We start from the raw sequence: 13,050 nt of genomic DNA, 5'->3' as shown, positions 1-13,050 counted from the left end.
CTCACAGTGTTTCGATAAGTTCCAAACAAAAATGGTCGCTATTTAATTTTTTTTTTTTACTGCCACACCTGATTTGGCGCAAGTTACGAAGCCGATGCTAGGGTTGCATGCAGGACAATAGGAACATTGAAAACATCTATGTTTTAGTGCCATAACTGGGGGAGGGAGCAAGTGGGTCTGGTGCTCGAACTAGAAAGGGCACAAATTTCATCCTTTAACCTCTCTTTCAACAGTGCAAGATAAAATGTATGCTTGCCCGGCTGAATAAGAATCAACTTGTGGCTGGCCCTGGGCGATATATCACTGTTTCTGCAAAGTTGAAAAATTGGCAACAAGAAGGGAATCAACCTAATGTTTCATTATCATTCAGAAGCAGATTAAGGCCAGTTGAGGCCTCGGATTCAGAAGAAAATATTGGGTCCCTTAAATTAGAAAAAAAAAGTGAAAAGTTGGGGTTTATCAAGGGGCTTTCGGAAGTCAAGGCATGCACCTGGCACGCTCTACGTCAAATCCGCTTCCGATATCATCCCAATGGAAATTAAAACAAACAGCGCCGAATCAGGTCAGCCAACAAATAGAAAAGTCACCAAACAGCGCCAATCCTTGTATTGAAAATCTACCCAGGCATAAATGAAAGTTATCGGTGAAAACCCATTGTGATTGCAATGGACCTCGCTAGTTGAGGAAGAATTAAAACAAACGCCAAATTCAGATCAGCGAGAACAGTGTTGGTAAAGAATATAGCTAAATTTCAAAGTTACGATACTATCCCATGATTATGTCTGTTAACATATATTCTTATAAACCTCGAAGGAACTTGAGAATACAACCATAATGAGAGCGAGAAAATTATGCAGAATAAATTAATCACAATTCTGATAAAAATATCATCAAACGAAGAAAATACACCTGCTTACAATCCATCTATCACATTTACAGATCCCTCAAGTGGTCTGCGGCACATTTCCAAATCACTTGAGTGACCCACAGGGCAGTTGCACATCATTTAAATGGTCTGTGGATATGTGTAGATCACTTAAATGACCCTCTGTGCAATCGCACATCACTTAAGTAGTCTTCAGAATGTTTCCAGATCACTTGAGTGGTCTGTCGCAACTTTTTAGATTACTTGAATGACCCATGGCATAGTTGTACATCACTTAAATGGTCTGCAACACATTTCCAGATTGCTTGAGTGACCCTTGGTGCAATTGCACATCACTTGAGTGGTCTGAGGTATGTTTCCAGAACACTTAAATGACCCGCGCCATGGTTGAACATTGCTTTAGTGGTCTATGGACATTTGTAGGTCACTTAAGTCACCCTCTGCGCAAATGCACATCACTTAAGTGGTCTTAACCTTAAGAATGGTTCCAGATTACTTGAGTGGTCAGAGACATGTTTGCAGACAACTTAAATTGTCTGCGGCACGTTTCCAAATCACTTAAGTGATGTGCAACTGCGCCATAGGTCACTTAAGTGGTCCGCAGCACATTTAGAGATCAGACAACAATACAAAATGATCACACTCTCATCAAAATATCGCTCTACAAAGAAAATACACCAGTCTAATATCTGAACCATTATGGAATTTGTTTACGGAATCATATCGTTATGGACAAAACTTCTCGATTTTCAGTCACTCTGCAGTATATGGCTGTTATCGCTCCAGAACTTATCGCTGATTATATCGCAATGCGTGACCAGTAGGCACATGTCGGTCTTGACGGAATGCTCGACGACAGCGTTCGTCTTGTTGATCACCTCCCTTATGATGACCGTCCCCTTTTTGAACTGCTCGAGCTCCTTGTTGTAGTTTATCTTGAACTCAGAGAAGAGTATCTCGTTCTTCTCCGAGGACACAGTGTGCCTGATCCGCTTTTCGGCGTCCGACTTGGACATGCCACCCAGCTGCACCAGGGCCCAGAACGTGGTGTTGTAGAGGTTGTTGATGTGACAGTCGGCCTGCCTCCAGCTCAGGTAGTCCCTGAGGTTCCTGTTGGTAGGATAGACGACGACCCTACCGTCGAAGGACGGCGGGTAGCCGAGCTTGGTGTCCGGGAAGTACTCGGCCCAATGGAAGACGTAGGCGGACGAGAAGACGCTGCACACGCTGGTCGAGATCTTGCTCCGCCGCCTCCTGTACAGGTTCGTCGAGCGGCTGAACACGAAGCTGAACTCGTCGCTCTCGCCGTAGGCGACGATGATCTCCTTGAACTCGTTCATGACCGACTCGGCGCAGCGGTTCATCAAGTCCAGCCCGCGCTTGTCGTTGGGCTTCGCGAACTTGTGGACGTCGGCGAACTTGTGGAAGTTACGGCCGTCCAGGCGGACGACGATCCAGCAGTTGAGCAGGCAGAGGTCTTCGTCCTCGAACTTCTTGACGTATTCGTATTTCGTTTGCGCCATCTGTCCGCGATAACGTCGTCACCGTCGCTGTTGAAATTTATTCATTCATTTTTTTACCCCCTTACCACGAAATATCTCCGACACGAGTTTTATACACGTGCTAGCTTGAAGCAACTGAAAACAAAAAATTCATAAATAAACAAAAGAAATCTCTACCAAACTTATACAGGGCTTTATCCGCCCGGGTCATCTACTGTGAACTCATTCTGTATTGCGTGTGCACAATATTAACGAATCAAAGACAAGTTCAGATTCAGAGAGATATAAGAAAGTCTACGTGATTCGTTGAAAATAGAGAACTCGAAGATGACCTGAATTTGTTGTCGGATTGAAGAAATTTGACTCTTAGCTATGATGACCATATTTTTTCAAAAGAAATACAGGGAAATCGGAATTTCAAATCAGAAAATACGTAACACATAAGGTGACCATACGTCCCGTATTTCCCGGGACAGTCTCGATATTTTTTGTTTTTCTGGCCGATCCAAGGTTTTGCCCAAAGTGTCCCGGTTTTTCCCGTTTTTTACACGAGCTACTTGAATTTTTATTCTTTATTGAATTCAAAAATTGAAATTATTTTTCAACTCATAAATTATATTACGATAATTACAACTATAAATAAGAACATTAATCTTCCACATTTGTCTTGGTGGGCGTTTTTTTTCGTGGAATTCATTTTAATCCACTATAATTTGCAGCAATGCTTCATTTCCGGCCATTGTGACTTTTCCGTAATTTCGCCAGTATTTAGCAGCTTTGTTTAGTTTTGGCGTCATTCCTGGCGATAGTTGGCGATGTCCCATATTTTGAATCCCGATTTCCCGTATTTCTCTTGAGGAAATATGGTCAGCCTAGTAACACATCACTAATTATCACTATGGTGACCATATTTCCTTGAGAGAAAAACGGAAATTGGGATTCCAAATACAGACATTGCCAATTATTGCCAAAAATGGCGCCAAATCCGGATAAAGTTGCCCAAATATTGTTGAAATTACCGAAAATCACAATGGCGGGAAATGATGCATTACTGCAAATTGCAGTGGATTAAAATTAATTCCACGAAAAACAAAACGTTCTCCAAGACAAATGTGGGAGATTAATATTCTCATTTATAGTTGTAATTATCACAATATAATTAATGAGTTGAAAAATAATTTCAATCTTTGACTTCAACAAAGAATAAAAATTCAAGTAGACTTCGTGTAAAATACGGGAAAAACCAGGACACTTTTACCAAAAAGTCGGGACAGCCAAAAATACAGAAAATACCGGGACTGTCCCGGGAAATACGAGATGTATTGTCACCCTAATTATCACCAAAATTAACCACAAGGGTAAAATATGATCGACAATATCTTTGTGAAAAATCTTATTTGTCAGTCATTTTGGCTATTCCGGCTTTTTAATGAAAATGTCCATTATTTTCTTTCCCGTAGTTTCAACAAGGCCTACTTAAATTTTGATTTGTTATTGAATTGAGTGGTGTTTAACGGCAGGCTCGCCTTAGGTTCCCCTACCCCTCCCCGCCTAAAGCCAGGTTTTCTTAGGAGCAGGTTTCTACAGCGCGTGCAGCGTGAAAACGCTGATTGGTAAAAAAAAAAACCTGAATTTCAGTCAGCAACCAATCAGCATTTTCACACTGCACACGGCGCAGAAATTCTACTCCTAGGAAAACCTGGCTTTACGCATGGGCTCCACATTCTGTAGCAGGGCCCTAGGCTGGGAGCTTTAACTGGCGCCCCGGTCACACTTTTAACGGGCCCTTCTCCAGTTAATTTATAGTGTGAAAAAGCGAGAAATGATGAAAATTGTCCCGGGCCCCAGAGCTAGAGCCCAGTCAGCCCCGCCCTTGTGGGGGCCATGACTTTAGGCTTGGACTTCTGAAGGGACCCGAGAAACTTTACTTTCAAGAACGGTTTTTCCCTTGCTGCCGTCTATCTGGTAATTAATGCAAGAACTTTATTAATGAATCACAGAAACAGAAAAAAAAAAAAAATAGCGCTGATGCTGCTTCCTATTATTCAAAAAGCAAACGATAAAGTATCAACTAGTTTTGTCACCAAACCATAGATGGCAGCAAATTCTGGATAGAGGATATTTTTTTTACTATTAGACAAAGTCGTCCCAATTTTTATGTCAAGAAACATGGCGGCCCATTTATGAATTCGCAGCCATGCCCAAATGGGGCGTTTTTGACGATATTGCTGATACAGGCTACTATCGAGGTAACAAACTTTCTAAAAAGAGCCAGTTGAAGAAAAAAAAGAAGCTAATGGATGTCCAGATATCACACAGGTCCGCAACTAGATGTTTCATCAGCCGGGGCAAGAGCGGATTTTGACGCCGCCAATGTTTGCTATGTTGAAGGAGGGGGTTGATTGGTGAAATCTACGCCATCTCTGGTTCGGCGCCTGGGGCACCAGACCCGCCTTCACTCCCGTAGTGGCGGCCCTGGTCCAGATAACCAACAATAACAGGTAGGCCTACAAAATAATCAGAAACCATACATGGTTGATGTAAATATGCTCGGTCTCGATGTAGTTTCACCGGAAAACACTGTACGGCTCTGACCAATATGATTTCATAGAGGGAAAAATTATTTCTTGGATGAAAAGTTCACTGCCATCTAGTTTTCAAAGATAACACTAATTTTTTTAACTTTTTTTTATGAATATCAGATGGCAGCAGCTGTTCTATAATCGGTTTCATTTTGCTGGTGACGTTTTCCTATCCACCGATAGATGGGACCAAACATCCCGATGTTTAGCGGGTTAAATTAATATTCAAGAAGTGAGCGAACAGATGTTCCAAAATTTAGGTTTTTTTTTCATTTTTTTTCATTTATATTTTTTGTAAGTTTGGGAAGGGGGTGTTCCCCCCACCCCCAACATCAAAGACGTGGTTGATCCAATTTTTCAATGTATGAAAGCGCACAGTAGCGTACGCAGGTTTTTCTCGGGGGGGGGGGGGTCATATATATATATATTTTATTCCCAAGGAAAGGAGTAGGGTTACGTTCTTTCCTGTAGAAATACACTATAATCTTGGTTCCGGGATGGGGGCTAACAACAATTGGTACGGGAGAAACTGATAAGTGATTGAATTTAAGCATGGTCCCCTACAGAAGGGTGCGGCTGACAGAGCTCCAGCTCGGGACAATTCCTATCATTTATTTGTTTTTTCACACTGGAAGTTCATTATGGAAGGGCTCGTGGAAAGTCTTACCTAAGACCTGCCAAAAACTCTGGCATAGATGGCGTGCTGCAGGGAGGGAGTGATAAATTTGAGTGATGGTTTTATATGATTTCTTCCGTACTTAGCTTTCCTTTATTATCAGACGATTGGTGATTATGGCTAACCCCACGAATATATCACGTTCACCGCAGCATATACAGTCGAACCCCGTTATAGCACTAACCCCGCTTAACGCCACAAATTTTCAGTGAACAAATCGCCCTCATTTAGGGTTTATAATGTTAATAACTGGTTATAACGCTCACTATTTTTAGTCTGCGTGTCATTTTTCAAGAATTTCCACATTGCTCCTAGTAAACTTTCCCCCGACTTCTTGTTATTGGTCATAGGTTCTCGGATGTACTTCTACTACGATTTCAGGGCGAAATAACTGGGTTCTAAACTCCCGAAAGAAGAACACAACACTTTATTTCATTTATTATCCAACATCCCCAACGAAACCGTCGTGTCCAAAGCTGTATTAAAGATCGCTCGAACCGCTTTGGTCGTGTCTCTTCGGTACCAACTTTCACACTCTGTCTCTCCTCGGCCTTTTTCTCCTGAATCTTACACTCCTCCTATCCCATTTTGCTCTTTTTTTTTTCTCCGAAGGAGTTGAGGATTTATTATTTCCATTCCACTGTTATTATCAGTCAACATACCAATAGTTTAGAGCAGAGGTCTTCATGATTTTTCTAATTGCGAGCACTGCCTGTACCCCATCATGAAAAGAAGTGAACCTTTACAGCAAGTTTGACGTACGAATGCATACAATTAAGATGACTTCAATCCTTGAATGCAATTTTTGTACAAAATTTTTAATTGGAACGTTGATCAAGTGCTCGCGAGAGCACGAAATTGGACGTGAGCATCGAGCACTCAGGGGAGCACCTTAGTGCTCGCGAGCCACGGGGTTGAAGATGCCTGGTTTGGAGCAAAAGACTTAAAAAATAAAGATTGGTGTGTTCTGGGGGGTGTGGGGGGGGTCCTAGAAAGCTCATTTCTCATGAATACCTGAACGTTTATAGGGACCTCAAAACTAAGCAACCAATTTATTCAAAGCTTAGAGAAGATATATAATTTTTATTTTAACCTTCATTTATTTTATCTAATTAAATTCAGAGGTGCCTGAAGTGCTTCAGACAATGCGTGCTGGTGCTCGGGTTGAAGCTTCATATAATAATTTTGATTTTTAAATTAATTTTGATGTGCCCGGACGCATGCCAAAAGATGCTGGGGGGTGCTCCATTACCCATGACTTTGACGCAACATTTTTATCTACGTTTTACAAACAGCCCCCTAATGCAGGAAGTTTTTGCTACCTACCACAGTGATGAATAATCACTCTTGGACGCCTCCAATCCCCATATACCACATTGACTATTGTTATTGAATCGCAACCTGTTTGTGCAGGTAATCCTGTACTTCCAAGCGTCAACCGCTTCGCTTACAAGATTTCGGCGAGAAATTCGTATGATCACCATTTGACGAATGCGTGGAAATATGGCAACCTCGCCCTAACCTAAACGTTAGCGAAAGGTAAAGAAGTTGAAGGTGGGGGTGGGGGGAAGCAAATGAAGGAAAACAGAAACGGAAATGAAAGGAATATATAAGGGCAGATAATAGATAGAGATAAGCGAGTGTATATTTATACGAAGTATGGTTCTCTTTTCACCCTCAGCCAACCAGCTCTTATACGTATATAGTAGTAGGAGGATACATCAAATGTGGGGAAAAAGTCACTAATAATCGTATAGAAATTTAAAAAGAAGGTGAAAAGAACAACTTCGTTGGGTTACAGCAAAGCCTGAGGATGATAAGAGAAGAAAGGAAACAGAAAGAGCTTGTTTTTTTTTTTTACTTTGTTCCAAAGGCGTTTGAACGCAATATTACGTCCTTGATAGTAAAGTGGTTAAACAATAATAATAGAATAATCTACAAATACTTTCACTTTGGTGAATTTCTACATAGAGGGAAGAAAAAAAATACATTTCATTGAAAGAAGGATCAAGGAAAAAAACACTGGAGAGGGTCAATATCTTTTACAAATGCATTCATCGAGTGCAGCAACAGACGTAAAAAAACGTGTCGGTGTGACTAACGATTTTAACTAGGGCTTATTATTATTATTGTGACAACAACATGACACACATGATTGGCCGCTGTGGTGGTCGAGTGGTTATAGTGCCGGACTCGTGATGCGAGGATCCGGGTTCGAACCCCACAGTGGTGGTCGGCTGAAGTTGGTTTTCTGTGGTTCCCAACTTCAAGGCGCAAATGCGAGCCGATCTCCCCGTTAAAAAGTCTCGCCACAGAGAGCAACAGTCTTACAACGGTAAATCATTCAACCATAACACTTCACTCATAGTTAGTAAAACTGGGGGCAGATGACAGCACTACACATATCAAGCATTACACAGAAACAAACTTTACGTCAGGTTGCACTACACGTACACGCACATTCCCGCATGTACCGATTCGTTGGGGGGTTCCGCGGGGGAGGGGGGTGCATGTGTGGTGTAGCAGTAGTAGGTAGGGGCTCGGGGATCCATGATGTTCTTAAGTCAGCCACCTCGTTGGGCGGTTTGCCTGTTGTGGCGTTGTATTTGTATTTGTATTTGTATAATTAGTACAAAAAACAGTAACACAGAACAAAAATACATACATTCATAAAAAAATAAACATAAAATATGAAATTAGGAACAATCACTCTGTGACCCCAAGGGACTATGGTGTCCTTCCAGCAGGTCTATAAGAATAGTCTATCTGTTAGTCAAGTGGCAACTGTCGGGTAGGGCTTATATTAAGAGCATCCAGAAAAATCATGTTGGGGTTTATTTTTTGATCTTACTTTCGGGGAAACACAGTAGCAGCAACAGCGGTAATCACATGCAGAAAATTTCAGTTATTGGTCAGTTATTTGGACTTCCACTAATTAGGTATAGAAAAGACTAGCGAAGACTAAGATGTTTTTTATGGTTAAAAAAATCATAGCGTGAAATCACAAATATGAATGCCAGTCTACCATGAAAAGAGTTCCAAATCACGCCCATTGTCTTACTTATTGAACAAATTACTTGTATTCACATCAACTGATTTGATACCACATAATATTGATTTTTCATAAATGTGATTTTTCCACGTAATTTAGTCGCAGTAGAAGTACAGCCGGGGACCTACGGCCGACGAGAAGAAGTCGGGAGGTGGGGTGGGGAAGTTTACTGTAGCCAAGAGAGCGACGGGCCAGGTCAGTGAACAAACAAAAGAGTGACCAAGAAAGTGTTCAAAAATGTGAATGACGAAAGAGTGACCTATTGTGTGTTTGCAACAGGCTCATAACTAAGATGGGACAACCGGGGCCCACAATTCCCACAATTAGCCGAATGTCCCACAAAAACCGTTCACTTATTTTGCATATTTCTTAGAAATTTTGAGTTTTTAGTTTGAGTTGAATTCCAAAATTGACATTGAAAAAAAGGGAAGGGGGGGGGGGTGAACTATATTTTCCTTTTTCCAAGCATAACCCTTTCTAGGGTGGGGGCAACAAGAAAAAGTCTGACCCGGGGTTTGGAGAAAGCACGCCACGACCCTGGTGCGGAAGTATGTGAATGAATGACTTAAATATGTGAGATGTGAATTAAATGAATGATATGATTAAAAATGAGTGACGAAGAAGAAAAAGTGTGCCAGAATGTGAGTAACTAAATGAGAGAGACGTATTCACAAGGGACGAGGGTTAGTTGCTCTGCTCGCAAAACCTGTGAATCAAATCCGAAGGTCAACTGCATTGGACTCTGTTATCAGATGGTTAATCGCACGGGGGAGGGAAATAGATAAGATTCGCCGAACTTTATCTTATCTATAGTAGATCAAAGCTGATTAAATAGAGTATACGAAAATTAGAAATTTTATAAAGAGTATACTATAAGAGTACCTGAAACTCAAGATGACCGGAAGTGGCGATGCGTTAAACGCGATGTAATGCAAACACGTGTTTAGATGAAAATTCGACTACAATTTTGAAGCTAGATTTACACCGCAATCACAAGTCTGAGAAGAATTTGAATAGGCAAATCATTTCTAACAGCTGTGAAACGCCACTGTCAGACACATCCATATTTATCATTGCACTGTGAAATTGGTGATATTTAAATATTTCTATCAAGTGTGCCCCAAGTTTACCACTTTTGCCCTAGATTAATTAAAATCCAAACTCTCCAAACAAATATTTTTTCTTCTCTCGATCACGTTACACTATAAGAGACACGCGGCGGGAAGGTACATATAGACCGGGTGACTCGCCAAAGCAACGTTTGGCAGGCTGCTGACCACATCCGGGGGATCGCGGATCGTTTACGGCTCAGCCTCGACCTTTACTAACTAGACGCTGCTACATGGCTTGCGCAAGCGACTGGCACTTCTGAGCATAAGCGTTGACTTACTGTCCGCCATCGCGCGCCCTTGTGCGTTCTCCATCGGACTCGCTCGTTATAACGCCCGGCCCAACACGGAATCTACGTTCTCGAGCTGCTCCACGAAGTGACGAGCCTATAAACCCAGGACCTTCCCACGGCCGAGTCTAATTTCTCATCTCTTTTATACTTTCTCAACTTACGTGGTGACGTACATCACATTGTTGGGATCGACAATGGCCGCCGGGACTACCGACTGTTGGACAGCAGTGGGCAGGGCAACAAAGCTTGCTTTGTTATGTTTCATCAACAGAAGCATTTGGACGCTCAATTTCTTACCTACTGTCAGTAAATGGACCAAAAAAAATCTGCTCGACCGTGTATGTATTTCGACGAAAATATTAAAAACTTCGAAACCTTTATGTAAGGAGGCTTAGCCACCTTACATAAGGTTACGCCACTATAACACCCCCCTCGCAGGGCCGGACTTAGGAATTTCGTGGCCCCTCCAAAAAAATTTTATGCAGTCGCTCCCGAACTTCTTAATTTTTCGACTAACGAACATAAGTCTTGAAGGGATAAAATTGTTCAGAAAAAAACTCATTTTATTACTCATTTGTTCATTTCAGGAGCGCGTTGATAGTTGAGATCGAATCAAACACGATATATTGAGAGGGAATCGCATTTTAATTAATTTGATAGCATTTATAAATGATTAATAATAATTAGCGTAGTCCTTCTGCTAACACTTAATCGTGGCTCGAATCTTCTAGTGAACAGACATTTCTGACATACTTTTGAAGTGTTTCATCATCTTTATCAAATATATGTTGCAATCCGATAACTTTGTTCATTTTTCGAATCTTTTATTACTGTTTTTACTTAATTAATGTAAATAATAGAAGTGAAGAAATCAAGTACTGGGATTCACAAAAATAAAGAAAAACATTCTGAAACGCGTTAGAACTGTATTTGAAAATGTACATTAATTAAGAATTACTACACACAGTATATCCCGCTTACCGTTCCCACTTCGTTTTCTCGCTGAGTACGACTTATTTTCGTAATCCTAACTTTCACTAACACTTATCGAAATTTCCCTTTGAATCGAATTTTGCTTTAAAGCGTTTTCCCACCTACAACGTTTTTTAAGACAAGTTTTTGGAAAATTCTATAAGTGGGATTTACTTTGTATGAGCTCTCTAATGTTATTACTTGTTTGAAACAAAGATTTTCTTGCCACAAATAAAATCCAATATTGTAATTTCAATATTTGAATATTCAAATTCTAAATTAAAAAAGACGCCCTGGTATAGGTTGAGGCGAGAGCGGCACGGGAATGAATATTATTATTTAATAAAACATATTTACACAGAAAGAGAAATGCGACGGCGTCGATGGCACATGGCGAACTCAACGGTTAAAGACGAACAGTGATGGTAACCTCTTCCAGCGAAATTTCCCTCAAAAAATTCCCTTTTGACTAAAATTTTCCCACGCACTCAGAAAAATGTGCTGTCATCTAGCGAGGAAATACATAATCAAGTATTTTACAATAGAAAAGTATTGCACTGCATTAATTTCTTTATTTTTTTGCAAAAATTATTTTGTTTGATGAACTCTCAAAATTTCCCACAAATGCTAAGAAATTCCCACTTGGGCAAATTTTGGCCAATTTTTCCCACGAATATGGGAAATTTCCCACGAGTTACCATCACTGAAGACGAACAACTCAATGTTCGTAGATTAGTAGTGTCGACAGATATGTATATTGTGTCCTCACAGAAAGACTTTCTCCTTCTCCCAGTATTCGTGCTGCCATCTGTCGGGTATTTACTTGACGGCAAACCCCACATGGTTTTCGAATATCAGTAACACTAGATGCAACCAGCTTAAACGTCAGATATAATTTGTTTAATAGTTGGCAAAACACATTTTCTTGTCAGAGAATGAACTGAATGTCGGGGCTGCAAGCAACGTAGCCTGCATCTTAAATTTTCGGACCTTTGCGCTCTTAAATGATTTTATGCATGAACTCTCTGTTCATGAAACAAAATATTTCTTATGTCGGTACAGTACTAAATTAGTAAATAGATTGAGAAAAAAAAAATCGGAGAGAGACGTGTTACCTTTTTTCGGAAGTTCAATAGTAAAGATTGTCAAAATTTATAATTCATACATTGTATGCCCTTATCCGGAATATAAGAGCGAATGATTCCCAGATAGATGGTGGCGCTAGAAAATTTCCAAGAAGTTCTCAAGCCTCTCAGGGAAACATCGTGACAGTTCAGAGGTTCGCAGAAAGGCATGCAATTAGCACTCCACTCCAAACGACAGTCGAAGTTGCCTTGCTCCGGGGCAGTCGTCTTCTAGAGATGCCCATGCCACAGGCTACTATGGCTAGTGGAAGCACCGCGGGATGAAACTACAAACATTCGCCTTGTGCGCACTATTGGTACCTCCAGAACAGATGGTAATTACTTCAATGAGAGGGAAGATTTTTCAAGGGGAAAAAATTACTACATTTCTTTTGTAACGTGACGTCCCTTTTCATCTGATGCCCTAAGTATGTTTTTTCCTTTGGTTAACGTAGCCCTGTCATTTCTTTAATGGCAGAAAGAAAAGCCAGACTTTTTTCAGGAGTAAAGAATGTGACCACCTGCATATAGTCTTTTCCTGTTCGAAATAAGCTACTGCTATGCCTAATAATGCTAAAATGATATTATAGGGGCTTCAAACTGAAATCCTCCTTTCACAATGAATAATAGTTTAATGGGAAAAAATTAAATTTTAATTGCAAATTTCCAAGAATTTTCCATTTGCTGAGAAAGAAAAGTGTTTCTTTTGGAAGAAATTGCGCCCCTGAAATTTTGCGGCCCGGTGCGACCGCACCTTTCGCTCCCCACGTTAAGTCCGGTCCTGCCCCCTTGCCCGCTCTCCCCCAATTCCATAAATTGTAAATTGAGGAATGAGTGGCCAAGAAAATTTATGG

The 13,050-nt window shown here is 40.8% G+C and overlaps 1 protein-coding gene across 1 annotated transcript; it reads right to left on the bottom strand.

The window, feature by feature from the left end:
- Positions 1–1,574: 1,574 nt before the first annotated feature.
- THG (tRNA-histidine guanylyltransferase) lies at positions 1,575–2,557 on the bottom strand. The gene has a single exon (XM_089251677.1). The coding sequence runs from the start codon at positions 2,407–2,409 to the stop codon at positions 1,636–1,638; it is 774 nt and encodes a 257-aa protein (XP_089107803.1). The 5' UTR covers positions 2,410–2,557; the 3' UTR covers positions 1,575–1,635.
- Between the last annotated feature and the right edge of the window lie 10,493 nt (positions 2,558–13,050).

This window comes from Pholcus phalangioides, unplaced genomic scaffold (assembly GCF_987345545.1).
Source record: "Pholcus phalangioides strain wild (caught in Gottingen) unplaced genomic scaffold, Ppha-v1.0 ptg000027l_1, whole genome shotgun sequence".
Lineage (NCBI taxonomy): Eukaryota > Metazoa > Arthropoda > Arachnida > Araneae > Pholcidae > Pholcus > Pholcus phalangioides.
Note: the sequence above shows the minus strand (reverse complement) of the source record. Positions and strands in the feature narration are given on the sequence as shown.